The 18,235-nt window shown below is 36.0% G+C and overlaps 1 protein-coding gene across 3 annotated transcripts in view; it reads right to left on the reverse strand.

Moving 5' to 3' along the window:
• The window catches only part of LOC143863620 (histone-lysine N-methyltransferase ASHH3-like), a 47,367-nt gene extending 33,880 nt beyond the window's left edge, over window positions 1–13,487 (reverse strand). For 2 of the 3 annotated variants that reach the window (XM_077374345.1, XM_077374343.1), the window contains exons 1-5: window positions 13,363–13,487; window positions 10,708–10,782; window positions 8,520–8,664; window positions 5,742–5,853; window positions 5,388–5,487 (exon numbers count right to left, since the gene is read on the reverse strand). In XM_077374345.1, the coding sequence (XP_077230460.1) occupies window positions 5,388–5,487; window positions 5,742–5,853; window positions 8,520–8,664; window positions 10,708–10,722 (372 nt within the window). In that variant the 5' untranslated portion in view covers window positions 10,723–10,782; window positions 13,363–13,487. The remainder of the gene's footprint in view (window positions 1–5,387; window positions 5,488–5,741; window positions 5,854–8,519; window positions 8,665–10,707; window positions 10,783–13,362) is intronic. The other variant, XM_077374344.1, reaches the window with a different exon arrangement.
• Between the last annotated feature and the right edge of the window lie 4,748 nt (window positions 13,488–18,235).

The following is an 18,235-nucleotide window of genomic DNA, read 5'->3' on the forward strand; positions in this document are numbered from 1 at the left end:
CTGAGGTTGCACCAACTATTGGACAAAATCTCCTCATAGTTTAGACTCTGCACACCCACTTGCATCCCACTATATTTTTGTCTAAAAGTCTGGCGATAATCTCCCATATGTCATTCCTATAAGAGGTATACATCTATTCTCTCATAGCTTCGAACCATGTATCACTAACAACTGCTTTGGCAAATGTAGATAGTCCAATTGCCATAATTGCTCGAGTGAAATAGAAGCTGCATGCTTTTGTTTTGTCAAGGGTAGTCTCTCTTATTTGGATGCATTACACCACTATTATTGTGGAATATAAGCGAGTTATATGCAGCATTATAGGGTATATATAAGTCACATGTAAGGAACGCTTGTACAATTAAGGATATATAGCACATCTTAAATGTATAATAAGTGTTAACTTACCAACTTCTCCAATAGCTTAAGCTTTTGGGGAAGTTGGTAAGTTAACATGGTAACAAAGCCAAAGGTCTCGAGTTCAAACCTCCCGGATAGCAAAAATCCACATGTGATGGTCGGCCCAAAGTGGGACCACATGTGCCACGTGTTTGCCAAGTGGGCCACACGTGCTGGGGAGTGTTAAAGTATAAAAGATAAATAACGCCTTTCTCCAACAGCTTAAGCTATTGGAGAAGTTGGTAAGTTAACAATAAGAAATAAGAATATACCTTTTTACTCCACAACTCATCCACAATACAATAGGGGTACATTTGTAATTGTCTGCGGGAATATTATATAATAGAGGAAAGACAAATTGTGGATTTGACTTGGTTCTCTCATTCTCCAATTTTGTGTGTAAGGCCTAGGCCTCCTCTTCTCCATTCTCCACTCACTGTTTAAATTAATTGATTGACCACATCTTGTCATGGTATTCAAGCAAGGGAGATCAAGTACATAAAGATTTTGGATGCTCACAAAAAATCCAAGCAAGAACCTTCTTTTTCCTTTTTTTTCCCTCTATCTTCTCCTTGTCTCTAGCTACTTTGGGGTGGATTTCATCATCCTTGCCTTTAGCCACCTTTGTGGTTGAACGCAATAACAGTTGCCTCCAACCACCGTGGCGGATCACACCCTCTATACTTCATCCACTTTTGTGGCTGAATGCAATACCATTTGCCTCTAGCTACCTTGTCGCGGAGCGCATCCTCCTTGCCTTCAGTCATTTGTGGGGCTAAACACAAGACTTCTGCACCCATTTGTGAGCCCATCACACTTATATCTTACAAACCCCACGTCTAGATCTAACCCCAAAAACTATAGATCTACCCAAAGCCTATTAGATCCACACCTAAAACCCTTGGATCCACCTTCTTCCTCTTTCTTTTCCTTGCCTCTAGCTACTTTGAGGCGGATTTCATTATCCTTACCTTCAGCCATTTGTGGGGCTAAACACAAGACTCTCTGCACCCATTTGTGAGCCCATCACACTTAAAATCTACAAACCCAACCTCTAGATCTAACCCCAAAAACTATAGGTCTACACCCAAGCCTATTAGATCCAAACCTAAAACCCTTAGATCCACACCCAACCTATTAGATTCATATCCCAAACCCTTAGATATACACTTATGCCTACTAGATCTACAACCCACCGCCCTCAATAGGAAAAAAAAAGGATCAATTCAACTACAAAACTGGTCTAAAACATGTAAAGAAAGAGAAAATGAAAAGGAAGGAATGCGATGTAGCCTGGCCACGCATTGGAGGGAATTTTACCAAGGTTGAACGACAATCATCCCTACTAGTGCAAATTGGAGAAGAAAATAAAAGGGAAAACTTTAAGGCTTGCTCACTCCAGAAGAGATTTTAGTTTTTGACTTTCCCCCTCCCAGAGGACATTCCCTTCTGTTTGTAATTTTCTTATTTTGCTTTCAACTATTTTGTTTGCTTTTTTCTTGTTGTAGCTTTCTTCTACTCTAAGACTTTCTCGGTCTCTTCATTCCCTTTGGTTTTTGCATATTAAAAAAATTAGCATTCAAAAAATATAGTCACCTTATATAGACCAAAGGAAAACTAATAGGAAGGAAAAGGATTAGATGTAATCCAACGCAACTAAATCAATAATCCTAGGTCATATAATCAAATGCAACTAAATCAATAATCCAAGTAGGACTGGGAAAGGAGAGACTCGCATGGTTTGCAGATCCACTAGTCCTTGGTTGTGAAAACAGTAAAAAGACATCTCTGAGGGAGGCTCTCCATCTTCCAATTGAGAAAACAAGCGGGGGAGGCTCTCCATCTCTTCCCAGGCTACAGTCAACATCTCTGAGGTTGAAGAACCCGCTGTAGTAATAGGTGCACCAGTCAATTGTGAGGATGCAATAGTGGAGGTCAAAACATTTATATGTACTATTTAGTTTTTTTCCCATCGTTGAACCTTGCTAACCTACCGACCAGTTTCGGGAATGTTTCTTTAGTGTGCCGAATCTTGCCAAAGTGATCACACACTAATTGCTCCTTATCATCAGACTCGTCACATCTTGTAGTTGTTCCGTTATTCCCACTCAAGACCGCCATAGCCATGTGATCCAGAGTGTGTCGCATGGCATTTATGCGACTTTCTTCATCCGGGACAAGAGCAAAAACATAATTAAACTTGTGCGGTAATCCCATACTCCTAATCCAATCCTGCGGGGAACTCAAATACTCAATTTTGCTCTATCAACTTTCAATATTGTTATGCATTTTCCAAATCCTTCCACATGATTACCTGCCGATGATATAGCTCCTCTCACAAACCCGAAGGGTAGAGTAGTAAAAAGATAGGTATTTCTCCCCCTAACGAAGGCATACCACCTCATCATTCAAAAAAAAAATCTAAGGCATACGACCACTTGCTAGAGCTGATACACTCGGTTGCATTCTGTACCTGGGGATAGTCTAATGCACACAATCCCAATCTGCTTTGTTGTCTCAAAAAACATATAATTTTGGATGAAGTGGGGCCGCACCAAACTAAAAAGCCACAACATAACCATCAGATTCTCTTGCTCCAATTTCTAATAAAAGGGATCATCCATCTTTGGTGCCTTTTCCCGACCTGTAATGTAACATAGCTACCAATGTCCATCAATATACATATTTGAAAATTGTGCCCAAACCAGGAATGTTCCCCCATCCAATTTTACGATCGTAATCTGTATATTTGGACTATCACCATGACTGGCCATTGTGGACCTAGATCTAAAACCCTTAATATTCTTGGTCAGAGCTTCAAAGTTTTGACCTAGACAATCTCAATCCGCAAACAAATCTATTCGATTTTCCTTTGCAGAATAACGAATAAATACAGGGCAAATCTCACCCAAAACCAAAAAGAACCAGGTTGATCACACAAACAAATATAACCTAGTAAAACAGGGGGGACTACAAGAAGAGATTTCAGTTCACCCAAAAAATCTCAAATCCTCTTGAAATTAATTCAGATTTGATTTTGGCTCTTACAAAATGTACCGAATAAAACTTTTTATGTGTAAGTACCATACATAAACCCCCCAAAAGATACCAACAAACAATAAAAACCAACAAAAATAATCAAATCTGTTTTTTTTTCTGGATTTTGGAGAAGATACATCTATTGGCTCTCAAAACCTAGGCAAGAAATTTTGAAAAAAAAAAAGTATAAAAGAGCTTAAAAAACCCTATCGATACATACCTTGATGATCGGCTTCCCTTAATGCTCCATACGGCTGTTGATCCTATCCGTTCAGCCCTGTATTTGCCCGGGAAGCCCTAACAACCATTACATAAAAGCAAAACCTTGCTTTGATACCAAGTTGATGTTGATGGTTGATTAAGGAGGAAAGAATTAATGAAGAGAAAATAAGTACACACAGAGAAGCAGAAGAATGCAAGGGGAAAAGCAGTCGTGGAGTTTCTTATTTAAAACCTCAAGTCCTTGCCTTCTAATAAATTGTATATATTAACCGAAAAAGACTACAAATTTCAAGTATACCCATCAAACATGATAGACCCCATTATATACAATCACTCATGCACATCAACAAAATAAATCAAAGTACAAAAAAAAAAAAGAGTTGAGATTTACACACTTGATTTGGTTCTATAAACCCCCTTTCATTCCTCCTGCAAAATTGATGTCATCAACAAGAAAAAACTATTCTTATCTAAACAAGAAAAGATTTTAAGGGTAGCAATGTCATAGACAACGAATGGATCTTGTCATTGCGGACTAGATGGGGGACTTTATTAAAATGTGTATTTCAGAGGAGCAAAACTGTCTTCTACCCCAATGACACTAGAACACTATCAGATATAAAGATTGGAGTATACGCACCCCCAACCCCACTCCCCGGCCCGCCCTGCTAAAAAATAATTTAAAAGCATGCTCCTTGGTGCAATTAAGCTAACGGAAAACTCCACATATTATTTTCTACTGAAAATCAAATACAATGATCTTTATGTACATCAATAACCTTACAATTTTAGTGCAATATTAAAGGTGACACTAGTACTGGTGCTTTATGAGGATGCCATTTTTGAAATGATTTGAGCAAAATACTGTTCTACTTGCTTGTCTCAAGAACAACGAACAAACCAAGCTTTTCGCTCAGGGGATCAAATTCTTTAGCCGCAATGCTTCATCAATGTTATGACTCAAATTGTCGGTTGCTCTTTTCTTTTTTTTTCCGTTTTTTTTTTTTTTGAAGATCTATCCACTACTTTAGGCTTATTACTAAACTCCAAGAGATTGATCAAGATTGTGACTTTTACATTGAATTTTAACTCTCTTGTCTGCTACTCAAAAAATTCAGATTATCGAACTTTGCCATTTATTGATAGACTTACGAGCTGGAACTATATGCCTGACTAATAATTTGTAGCACAAGCAGGCACACTAAGGTTGGGACTTTCTCTATGCATCCATTTTCATTAATGAATTATTTAAATTCTACTGTTAAAAATAAATCTCTATCAATACCAAAACTTTAATGATTTTAAGAAAGAGAAAAAAAGAAAGATATGCATGATATGAAGAGTAAAACAGCGGATTTTGAAGCTCCAGATTTCACTCCATGTATAAAGTACAATCATTTTGAAAAAAAAACCACTAAATCTCATCTTACAACATAATGTGATAGTTTACTACCTCACTAGAGAGGCCTATGCCAAATGTAGCCAAAGGCAATACCTTCCAAGTGATTCAAAGAAAAATAATAGCTACAAAAAACATACAAATGAATTTCTCAATCCCAAACATGAGGAAGAACATGAGATTGGAATCCTATGCCAAAAGTAGCCAAGGGCAATACCTTCCAAGTGATTCAAAGAAAAATAATAGCTACAAAAAACATACAAATGAATTTCTCAATCCCAAATATGAGGAAGAACATGAGATTGGAATCATTTACTTGGAAACATACCTTCACTAGTTTCATCTTCTTCACTGTGCGATGTTGAAATGGTTTGTTTAGACATGAATCCCCACATTTACAACTTACAGAGCAGCTAGATAATAGCATCCTGGAAAAGGGAGACCTATTCTAAGAATGTACATAATTTTTATGCTCGGTGCAGAACTTCAAAAGAAAATTTAGCATCTAAACATAAGAAGACCTTCATACAAAGCCTTCAAGGTAAACCATGATTGCATAGGGCATCCCCAAATACAAAATGGATAACATAAACTTAAATTCCTGATAATAGTTGTCAATTATTCAATAAACTTTAAGATAAAATGAAAGAGAGCATCCCTATTTGACCGAGACACTACTTACCAACAATGGCAATCTCTATCACAAACACTTGATGAGCCAGGTGAAGGATTGCAGGAGCAGAATATCCCATCATCTTCGATACGCCTTTTAAATTTTTTATTGAGATACACATCTTCAAAGAGTCAAGATCTCAAGATCAACAAAATTACTCATTGATCAAAAGCAATCCTAGTGTTGTAGACAAAAGCTAGGAATCAAGTTATCATTTTGACCAAGAACCAAGATCAATAAAGTTATTGACACCAAACGAAAGTTAATTTACCAACATCAAATCCATAGGAGAATTCATTAACATAAAGGAATCCTTGTGAGGAACATAAATCAATGACTTTATATATGTGTGTGTGTGTGTGTGTGTGTGTGTGTGTGTGTGTGTGTGTGTGTGTGTGTGAGAGAGAGAGAGAGAGAGAGAGAGAGAGAGAAATTACGTGCAGCCCTAAAAAACAGTGGGGCCCACATCACATTTTTGGGTGATCCAAACCGATCATTTGTTGGGACCTGATATAGATAGGGTGTGCCCAGAAAATCTTCTCCATAGGATGATCCTAACCCTCCGATCCGTGGAAGTTTTGTACTGAGCATCCATTTGAAACCTCTACAAATCTGAGGGTTAGGATCATCCTATGGAGAAGATTTTCTGGGCACACCCTATCTACATCAGAGCCCAACAAATGACCGGTTTGGATCACCCAAAAATTGTGGGTCCCACTGTTTTTTGGGGCTGCACGTGCTTGCATGGCCTGCCACCATATAATTTCAATATATATAGACACACACAAGCATATTAGTGTGTGTTATCAGCGTCTATACATATATATTAGGCATAAGGAAAAAAAGGCTGCCCGCCTGTACATTTGTCTTAAAAAGTTGACAATCGGACTTGGTACACAGATAAATTGCTTGGTTTTGCCAATAGTAAACCATTAATTCACATATAGTCAACAATATGTAAGCAGATTAAAGGGGAAAAAAAGAGCAGGCAAAAATTTTATTTTAAAGATGAATGGTTCAATCACAACCCACTAGTGTTTAGAAACTCAGACTTGGATCAACTCTGGAAAAAAAGTCTACTGATGGGATTCAATGATTTACAATGTAAATTTTTCATTAACACAAGAAAGTCATCGGAGTTTTTTATTGACTCTTTGGGGCGAAACTCGGACTCAGATGAGAGATCGGCCAAAGTGGAATCAAGTCAGCTTCAGGTGGATAGGATTGACTCGAGGAGTTTTTAAGCAGAGCAAGCCACGTTTTCATCCAAATTTCTAAAAGTGCAAAGGATCAATGTCAACGAACTCCCATCGACCATTCCAATAACTATATTCGACATTGTCGAATCTTTTCAAGAGGGGGAGTATGATGGGGACCATCTTTGGACCCATATTCTAATTTTTATGTGTGGTTTAGGTGTTTTTAAGTGCTTTAAGTTATAGGAAGGGTATGATGGTTTTTTCCCATCAAAATCACCTATGTTTTTGAGTTATGACTGTTTTAAATAGGGGCCATATATGTATTACGAAAATTTTAAGTCTTTAAATCATTAGAGGGTATTTTAGTACAAAGTATTAGGTTTTTGTTTGCGTTTTAGAACTTTCTAGTTCTCTTTATTTTCTTATATATGTAGCCTCACGGCACTTTTCTTGAATGTTATGGAATGGAATGAAAAAAGTTTCTCTCCCTCCCTCCCTTCCGGGTAGATGTAATTCCTTTTGAAGTATAATGCTTCATATTGATCAGATTTCTATCCCCGAAATCATCTTTTTTCTCTTTCTCTATCTTCTCCTTCTCCTTTCTTCCATCACTTTTCTCACCCTTCCCGGCTGGGTTTATAAACCGCTCTCCTTTCTATCACCATCTTTCACTTTTTTTCTTGGTCTTGATCTCCTTTCTAGATCATGATTCTCTATTTCCTTCTCCCTCTTTGTTTTGGCTTCAAGGGTTCACATTCATTCATTTTCAGCCCCCCCCCCCCCCCCCCCCCACCCACACACACACACACACATATATATATATAGAGAGAGAGAGAGATGAAGAAAAAAAAGGAGTATTACAAGTATGCATCAATGTTCAAGGAAAAATAGGACTTAAACTTGAAAGGTGGTTTAGAAAAGCTATTATACGGGGAAAAAAAAGGGGGGGAGGGGGGGGACATGGTAGTGACACTCATGAAGATACTTTTCTACTTCTGGGATTGGAGGAGTTATAAGGGACCACAACGGCAACACTATCATGACCTACTCAGGCCCTACTGGTGTATGTGATGCGAATGAAGCAGAGGTGTCAGCACTCCTCTTTGAGCTAAAATGGTATGTGAGTAACAACTTGGGTGCTCTTATTGTTGAAGGAGATTCAGCTAATAGCCTAATACTATAGCTTGGGCTAAAAACAGATGTTGTGTCCCCTGGCATCTAGCAAGTAAGATCGACGAAATCCGCGACTTGGTGAGAGATATCCGTCCGCAATTTGTTCACATGAGGAGAACGGCGAATACCATGGCCGATGAATTGGCCAGGTCGAGTGAGGACCGAGAATCCGTTGTGGTTTTCTATGTAAACGAGTTGAATTAGAGCCATCTTTATCGGATTTTCGATGGGTATCATCTGGATGACATGTGATACTGGGACTACTTGTCCCTTCTTGTATGTTTTTCCACGATACTTCAATAAAATTTATCGTTACTTTTGAAAAAAAGACACTTTTCTACTTCTGAAGATAAATTTCAACCAAAAGCGATCTCACAAACAATAAGAACTTCACAAGTAGTCTTCAGATGGATACTGCGCTTTATAAAGGTGTGGGGTATTGGCTTCCCATTCTTCAGCCAGTCTGGAAGTTGAAATTCTGCAGGTGTCGCTGGATGCGAAAGCTCAAGATCCTGTAACATTTTCTTGACTATATCTCCAGCACTGTTGCACACAGAATTCTGAATTACCAAAGAAAAAGGAAAATGTATTTAGAATGCAAAAACAACCCAAGATAACATTAGATATTACAGAAAATATAAAGGCCTAAAAACAAATCCCTTAAAATGGCAAACCTCTACCAATCAGAAAAGGGATTAAATAACAATAAAAGTCATATAGGTCCATTCAAATAACAAGAATAGTAAGCACTAACAATAGTAATTATATAAGATGACACCATTCTCTTGAGCCTTAAGGTTATGAAGTACAATCGCCACAAACAAGTACAAGATAAGAGTTTGGCATTTTCCTCCTAGGAGATGTAGAATATAAAAACTAAAACGTAAGGGATTTGCTAGGGACTATATCGCAGAAGGCATTTCGTGGAGCTGCTATTGCTTGAGAGAGCAGCCACCTCTGCTCAGATTTTGTCTTATTCATTTAATTCATCTGAGGTGGCTGCTCTCCCATGCAATCCGCAAAATGCCTTTTGCAATGGTCCCTAGCAAATCTCAAAACGTAATAGAAGTTTTTGCAACTGTGGACCAAATTCTGAGATACACTGAACAGGAATTAAGAACGACAGAGTTTGCACTCCGCTGATAAGTTGTTAGTTATCAAATTAGCTATGAGGAATTACATGGTGTTTGGCCACACAAAACAACATTTATGTGTGGGCAGCAGGTTTATACAGGTGGGGGAACACACCGTTCAATGATCTAAAACAGTTCATCCAATGGACTCTGTCATGAATGAGCCATGCACAAAAGATATCCCCCCATCAAATGATCCTATCACTTCAACAATGGGCATTCCCATTGAATGTGGCTACTGGATTCTTTTTCAATCATCCATTTGAAGACCATCAATCAAACAATAAGGGTTGAAAATGGGAAGATTTGGCGAGGCATGGCTCATCCACAATGCAACCACCATGTGAACTGTTTGGATCAATGAACAGTGGTCCCCACCTGTACAAACTTCATGTGCGAACAAAAAGGCTATTTAGTGAGGCCAGATACATAATAATTCCTTATTATTAACTAAGTACATACGCAGATAGATCCTTATTAATAAAAAAAGGGGGGCGGACCAGTGCACGAGGCTCCCGCCATTGCAAGGTCTGAGGAGGGCTAGATGTACGCAGCCTTACCCCACATTGCAGAGAGGCTGTTTCCGTGACTCGAACCCGTGACCACCAGGTCACAATGGAGAAACCTTACCGTTGCGCCGAGGCTGTTTCAGTTATTAATAGTTCCTTATTAATAACTGAGTACATATGCAGATCACCTTGAATCTATCTATTAGAGAAAGAAGCTCCTAAAAGTGAGTAAAAGTAAAAAAAATGAGCGAGTAAATAGTCCCTTAGACAAAGCAGCAGCTGATATGGACAGTTCAAGCAGGAAAGAAGTCATTTCTGCAAAATCACCGTGCATCATTTGCAATGGAAAATAGATTTATGTCAAACACAGCAAAAGAGAAGTATTTTAACAGAACCAAGAGCTTACAAATATTAATAACTGGTTCTTGGCTCATAAGACAGAATCTTAAAGACAAATTAAAGGCAACAACCAAAATTCCCACTCCAACTTGCAAATAATAGTAAGAAGAATATTCTCACTTCTAAACACAACAATCTAGGATTCCAAAAGAGCCTGACAAAAGTAATTCTATAGCATCATAAATGAAAATTCATTATGATCATATATAATTTGCAATATTAATAGCCTTCAAATCTTCCAAAACCAAAACTGACAGTCATACATGTTTCCTGGCAGGTCCTTGATTAGATCCAACGGTGAGTCATATCTCCAGGAAATCTACATTTAAATTTTTTTCTCTTGGGAAAAGCACTTGTAAATATCGACTTCTTTCAAAGTATTTCAAAAAATTGTCCCAGACCACTATTTCAAAATAATATCCCAGACCACCCTTTAATGTAAAAAGTCATGATAATAAATTTTTCAACAGTAGAGAAAAGAAGAACTGCAGTTCGCATTAGATTTTCTGCACCTTGAACATATAAAGATGTGTAAACGAAAATGGTAGCCATTTTCACCTACCTTTATGGCTGGCATGGCCTCAACAGAATCGCCTTTTGACAACAGTGAAGATATTAAGATATTGACCCATCTCTCCTAAAAGACGCAATAACCAAGGATGTTTATATTAAGGAGTACATACAAAAAGTCAATTGGAAGGCATCATACTGATACCATTCAAAAAAAAAAAGGCATCATACTGAGTTCATTAACCATTTTCAGTTATAGCGATACACTTCATTTTAGCGCAATTACTCTGCAAACAGAAATTGAGCTTCAGATATATAAACACCTAAGCAGAGTGAGTAGAAGCATACAGACTAATGAATCACAATAGCCTGAAACTAAAAAAACTTAAAAAACAAAGCAAACATATTAAATGCCACAAAACTAACAAATGAAAAAAACTACTGTAACATCAAACTAAATTGTACACTTATTCCAAAACAAAGCAAACATATTAAATGCCATAAAACCAACAGATGAGAGAACTACTATGACATCAAACTAAATTGTACACATATTCCAAACATCATCATCAGTAGATAACCATAAACAAAATTGATCAAGACATAGCGACAGGTCACAACATTTGCCTGGTTGAGATATTGCTGTGATTGCAATAGAAACATGCTGGACCTGGCCTTGCCTCCAAAAGGTTGTAGCTGCCTTGCGGGATTTCGGTCCTGTGGATTGGTTCATAGCATAGGCATGTGCCTTGAGCTACCGGGTCATGAGACTTCGCGGGCTGCTGCGTGGCATCGACATGCATCGCACTGGATGAACTTTGCGTGTGGCTTGAGGACCTTGTGTTCAATGAAATCGTGATGGAGGTTGATTACGAGAGTGGATTTAAAAAGTTGTGCACAGCAAGCGTAAGCTTAGTAGCGTGAAGAAAGGCTTGGAGATAGTGAGCGCAAGAGAAGCATCAAGAGGTGTTGGGCGTGTAGGGCCTTAAGGGCTTTGCAATGGAGAAGGTTGCCCTTAGCATATGCATATGTTGGGGCGTCGCAAGGGTTTGTTTGGGCAAAAAGAAAAGGTTTGTGACAATTGGTATCAAAGCAAGATGTATACGCAAGAGTTTAAGAAGGATCTCTGACACAATTGGTATCAGAGCTAAAGACGGTAAAGAGTTGAAGATGAATGCTCCGATATTGGTATTAAGCCAAAGACCCTAAAGAGCTTAATATAAACCCATAGAGATTCTAATATTTTAACTTTCCCATAACTCCCTTGTTTTAGCATTTTTCAAATTCACAATTCCCCTTTTCACATATTTACAATATTTTTATTTTTATTTTGAATGGTATTTACAATATATTTATCCCAACACATTTTTCATATATTCATTCCAAAAATCATTTTTCACATTATTATGTAACAATTTTTATATTTCTGATTCCCCTTATTTTCATTACTTTAGAATCTTCCAGTATTTGCATTGACTTTCAGTTCTTCTACGTACTTTTTATATATGTATTCGAAATATTTTTTTCATAATGTTTTGTAACATTTTGGTTTGAACTTTGAATATTCCAATATTCCCATATTTTAGGATTTTCGAGTAATTATTCTCATTTCTCCCCATTTTTTTACAAATTTGGATACATCTATATTAGATATATTTTCATGATTTTTTCTAAATTTCCAAGTTTTTAAAAATGTAATGGGCAATATTTCAAGATATCAGATTATCTGGACCGATATATCATTGAACTAATGTTATTTTTTGAATGAAAATTTTGAAAAGATAAAAGAATAATTTCTTGACAAATACCTCAGACAAAACTCAAAATTCTCAGTTTCAGACAGGCATCCGAGATACCATTTCTTTGAAAACTTGGAGAGACGGGAGCAAGGTCACCCGAGTTTATATATGGACATAATTACAATATTCACCGAATAATTAAAAAGATATTGAAAAAAATCTCAATTTTTTACGCCCAATTCCCGAACTCTTCCCAAACATTTCTCCAATTTTTCAAACCATTTACCTTGCTGAATCCAAACTTCATAACTACTATGGGTAACAATTTATTGTAGAAAAGCTCAGGGCATTGAAATCTCAGCTAAGACCCCTTTTGGATTGCAAGAAAATTTTTAAGAAGGAAAAAAAATGGGAACTCTTTTTCTTTCTAAGATCTAGAGGGAAATGATATAATTATTGTTAATTTAGAGGGATAACATCCTAAATTGAAGGTCCCTCTAATTAAAAATTGAATAGGGTTAGTTCAAGTTATCCATTTTAATGTGATAGATAAGTAGAAAATTTTTAAAATATGTTTCCTTTCCAAACTTTTCAAAAAAACTCCTGCAATCCAAACAAACCCTAAGCACCATAGATTTCAATATCCAGGATCTTTACCCATGATTTTGCTCTGGCAGTTTAATAATCCACAGATCTGACAACAAATAAAACTCAGCGTTTCTACCATGGTAGTGAATAAAGATCAAGAAATAAGAGAAAAAAAAAAAAAAAAAAAAACAGGTTAGGGCAAACAAACATAACCAACAAAAGAAAAAACAAAAAAATCACAATCTTTGCCAATGATTTACAGATATTAAACCAAAATGATTCAATTTTGCACAAAGCAAACAACAAATGGTACCACTAAGATTCAAAGGGGGAAAAAATTAACGAAAAGAAGATGTAGAAAGATAAGAGAAAATGGTTACCTGATCCAGACTCCTTTTTACAAAAAGTCTCACAAAATTGGGAAGAGTGGAGGGAAAAAGCTACCAAAACCCCTGTTTCAACTTTCAAACTAAAAAATACCAGAACGGGATCTCACAGTCCTCACAAAGAGGATGTTATTTTTCTAGGTGGAGTTTTTATTAAGGTGTAAGCCCGTGTAGTCCGGTATTTTTTGAAATAGTACTGTATGGAACACAACCATTGGTTGATCCAAACCGTCCACTTGATGGGCCACATGGTCAATAAGGAGAAATTATATGTTGCACGACCGTGCGGCCAAAAATAATAGTGGGGTCCACATTATTTGGGGCGATCCAAACCATTCATTTGTTGGGCCCTGAGCCCCTGACCTAGATAGGGTTTGCTAAGAAAATCTTCTCCATAGGATGATACTAACCCTTCCACGTGGAAAATAAGGAAATTTTATAGGGTGCATGAGCGTACAGCCAAAACAAAGTGGGGCCCGCATTATTTGGGCCCTCAGATTTGTAGAGGAAACATATATTGAGATGATTTATGGGGTATAGACTATTTACGCTATGGACCAACAAATGAACAGCTTGGATCATCCTACAAAGTGGGCCCCACAATACTTTTTGAAAATTACTATCTTAACGTCACATCATATAAAATCTCAACCCTGAATATAATATGTTAGGTAGAGCTCTCAATTTCCAATCTGGTATCGAGTCTCGGTCAAATGTGGGCCCTGGATTTACAAGAGCTTCTCTTCCATTAGACCTGGCAAAAGTGACCCGGACCCGCGGGTCCACCCGGCCCGCCCGTAAATTTCCGGGTCCGGGTCACCTATTGGTGACCCGTTAGAAATTGACCCGCGGGTCCACCCGGCCCGTCAAAAGTGGGCCGGGTCGGGTGGACCCGTGGGTGCCCGCGGGTGCCCGTAAAAAAAGTGCAAAAGACTGTTTTTTTCTTATAATTGTCATATTGTTTTACTGTTTTCCGTAGTTTTCTCGGTAATTGTCATATTTTATATGTAATTATTTTACTTCTGACCTTTTTGCGGTAATTTTTCATTTCAAACTTACAAAATTCTGAGAATCTTTTAAAAATCCGTAATGATTACTTCTCTTTATTCTCTGTAATGCTAGCCACCTTTGCCGCAGACCGTACTTCACCCAATCTTTGCAGCAAAGGAGAGGGTACAAGCCGAAAAATAGCCCAGGAGAAGGTGGCTAGCAAATCCCTAAATAAATAAAAAACTCTTAAAAAATACGTCAACAATCCGGGTCGACCCGCGCCCGGCCCGTACGGGCCGGGTGCGGGTCCAATGTCAATGACCCGTAGAATTTTCCGGGTCACTTTGACCCGGCCCGTTTGACCCGGACCCGTACGGGCCGGGTCAAATCCGGCCCGGCCCGCCCGTTTGCCAGGTCTATCTTCCATTACTCCTTTTATTATAGAGAAAATGACAACAAAAAAGGGCTTTCATTTGATAAAGTCGTGTGAAGGGGGGAGTGTTGTAAATGACCAAAGTAGAGTGACTTTGACGAGAATACCCTTCCTTACATACGTTTTTCTCTCTCCCTCTCCCTCTCTCTCTCTCCCTCTCTCTCTCCTATCAAATCAACTGAGAACTATAATGATTACTTTCAGCTGTTGGAAATAAAAATTTCAAAAAACCAAAGCACTTTACCCACCCACCTCTCTCTCTCTCTCTCCCTCTCCGGCGGTCTTCTCCGGCGGTCTTCTCTACCTCTCTCGCCGGTCCTCTCTCTCCCCGCCACCGGCACAAAAGAGGTTGGTACCCCTCTCACTCTGAGTTTATTTTTTTGAGATGGATTTTTTTTTTTTTTTGAAATGGCCTCACCGTGACTTTCTCCTTCACTTTTGTCAAAGATCAATGGTTAAAACCCAATAGAGTTTTGGAAAAAATGGTTTAAATCAATATTTGTGAAAAATCGTTTTTTAAAACCCTTAATATATTTTCTCATTTTTCAAAGATCAACGGTTTAAGAGATGGTTTAAAACAATAGTTTGTTATAAGTATATTTTGAAACCCATAATCTGCATGGTTTAAACCACAAATTTGTAGAAAATCAATTAGAAAATTCGTAATTTCTGCAAAATCAATGGTTTAAACCTACAGTTTGTAAGAAGTTGAGATATCATTGGTTTAAACACCTAATATTTTATAACTCAGTTGAGAAAACAGCTAATTTTTCAAATAATTTGTCACAGATTATTTGAACAATCAATTGTTTAAACCAATAATGTGTGAGATATCATTGGTTTAAACCACTAATATTTTATAACACAGTTGAGAAAACCTCTAAATTTTCAAATTTCAATGGTTTAAATCAATAATTTCTCAGAGATTATTGCTTTACAACCCTAAAGTTTGAACAATCAATTGTTTAAACCAATAATGTGTGAGATATCATTGGTTTAAACCACTAATATTTTATAACACAGTTGAGAAAACCTCTAAATTTTCAAATATCAATAGTTTACAACCCTAAAGTTTGAACAATCAATTGTTTAAACCAATAATGTATGAGATATCATTGGTTTAAACCACTAATATTTTATAACGCAGTTGAGAAAACCTCTAAATTTTCAAATATCAATGGTTTAAATCAATAATTTCTCACAGATTGTTGGTTTACAACCCTAAAGTTTGAACAATCAATTGTTTAAACCAATAATGTGTGAGATATCATTCGTTTAAACCATTAATATTTTATAACTCAGTTGAGAAAACCTCTAAATTTTCAAATATCAATGGTTTAAATCAATAATTTCTCACAGATTATTGGTTTACAACCCTAAAGTTTGAACAATCGATTGTTTAAACCAATAATGTGTGGGATATCATTAGTTTAAACCACTAATATTTTATAACACAGTTGAAAAAACCTCTAAATTTTCAAATATCAATGGTTTACAACCCTAAAGTTTGAACAATCAATTGTTTAAACCAATAATGTGTGGGATATCATTAGTTTAAACCACTAATATTTTATAACACAGTTGAGAAAACCTCTAAATTTTCAAATATCAATGGTTTACAACCCTAAAGTTTGAACAATCAATTGTTTAAACCAATAATGTGTGAGATATCATTGGTTTAAACCACTAATATTTTATAACACAGTTGAGAAAACCTCTAAATTTTTAAATATCAATGGTTTAAATCAATAATTTCTCACAGATTGTTGGTTTACAACCCTAAAGTTTGAACAATCAATTGTTTAAACCAATAATGTGTGAGATATCATTCATTTAAACCATTAATATTTTATAACTCAGTTGAGAAAACCTCTAAATTTTTAAATATCAATGGTTTAAATCAATAATTTCTCACAGATTATTGGTTTACAACCCTAAAGTTTGAACAATCAATTGTTTAAACCAATAATGTGTGGGATATCATTGGTTTAAACCACTAATATTTTATAACACAGTTGAGAAAACCTCTAAATTTTCAAATAGCAATGGTTTACAACCCTAAAGTTTGAACAATCAATTGTTTAAACAAATAATGTGTGAGATATCATTGGTTTAAACCACTAATATTTTATAACACAGTTGAGAAAACCTCTAAATTTTCAAATATCAATGGTTTAAATCAATAATTTCTCACAGATTGTTGGTTTACAACCCTAAAATTTGAACAATCAATTATTTAAACCAATAATGTGTGAGATATCATTCGTTTAAACCATTAATATTTTATAACTCAGTTGAGAAAACCTCTAAATTTTCAAATATCAATGGTTTAAATCAATAATTTCTCACAGATTATTGGTTTACAACCCTAAAGTTTGAACAATCAATTGTTTAAACCAATAATGTGTGGGATATCATTGGTTTAAACCACTAATATTTTATAACACAGTTGAGAAAACCTCTAAATTTTCAAATATCAATAGTTTACAACCCTAAAGTTTGAACAATCAATTGTTTAAACCAATAATGTATGAGATATCATTGGTTTAAACCACTAATATTTTATAACGCAGTTGAGAAAACCTCTAAATTTTCAAATATCAATGGTTTAAATCAATAATTTCTCACAGATTGTTGGTTTACAACCCTAAAGTTTGAACAATCAATTGTTTAAACCAATAATGTGTGAGATATCATTCGTTTAAACCATTAATATTTTATAACTCAGTTGAGAAAACCTCTAAATTTTCAAATATCAATGGTTTAAATCAATAATTTCTCACAGATTATTGGTTTACAACCCTAAAGTTTGAACAATCGATTGTTTAAACCAATAATGTGTGGGATATCATTGGTTTAAAAAACTAATATTTTATAACACAGTTGAGAAAACCTCTAAATTTTCAAATATCAATGGTTTACAACCCTAAAGTTTGAACAATCAATTGTTTAAACCAATAATGTGTGAGATATCATTGGTTTAAACCACTAATATTTTATAACACAGTTGAGAAAACCTCTAAATTTTCAAATATCAATGGTTTAAATCAATAATTTCTCACAGATTGTTGGTTTACAACCCTAAAGTTTGAACAATCAATTGTTTAAACCAATAATGTGTGAGATATCATTCGTTTAAACCATTAATATTTTATAACTCAGTTGAGAAAACCTCTAAATTTTTAAATATCAATGGTTTAAATCAATAATTTCTCACAGATTATTGGTTTACAACCCTAAAGTTTGAACAATCAATTGTTTAAACCAATAATGTGTGGGATATCATTGGTTTAAACCACTAATATTTTATAACACAGTTGAGAAAACCTCTAAATTTTCAAATATCAATGGTTTACAACCCTAAAGTTTGAACAATCAATTGTTTAAACCAATAATGTGTGAGATATCATTGGTTTAAACCACTAATATTTTATAACACATTTG

Source organism: Tasmannia lanceolata, unplaced genomic scaffold (genome assembly GCF_043159265.1).
Source record: "Tasmannia lanceolata isolate RefF3 unplaced genomic scaffold, GAP_Taslan_0.1 ptg000044l, whole genome shotgun sequence".
Classification (NCBI taxonomy): Eukaryota; Viridiplantae; Streptophyta; class Magnoliopsida; order Canellales; family Winteraceae; genus Tasmannia; species Tasmannia lanceolata.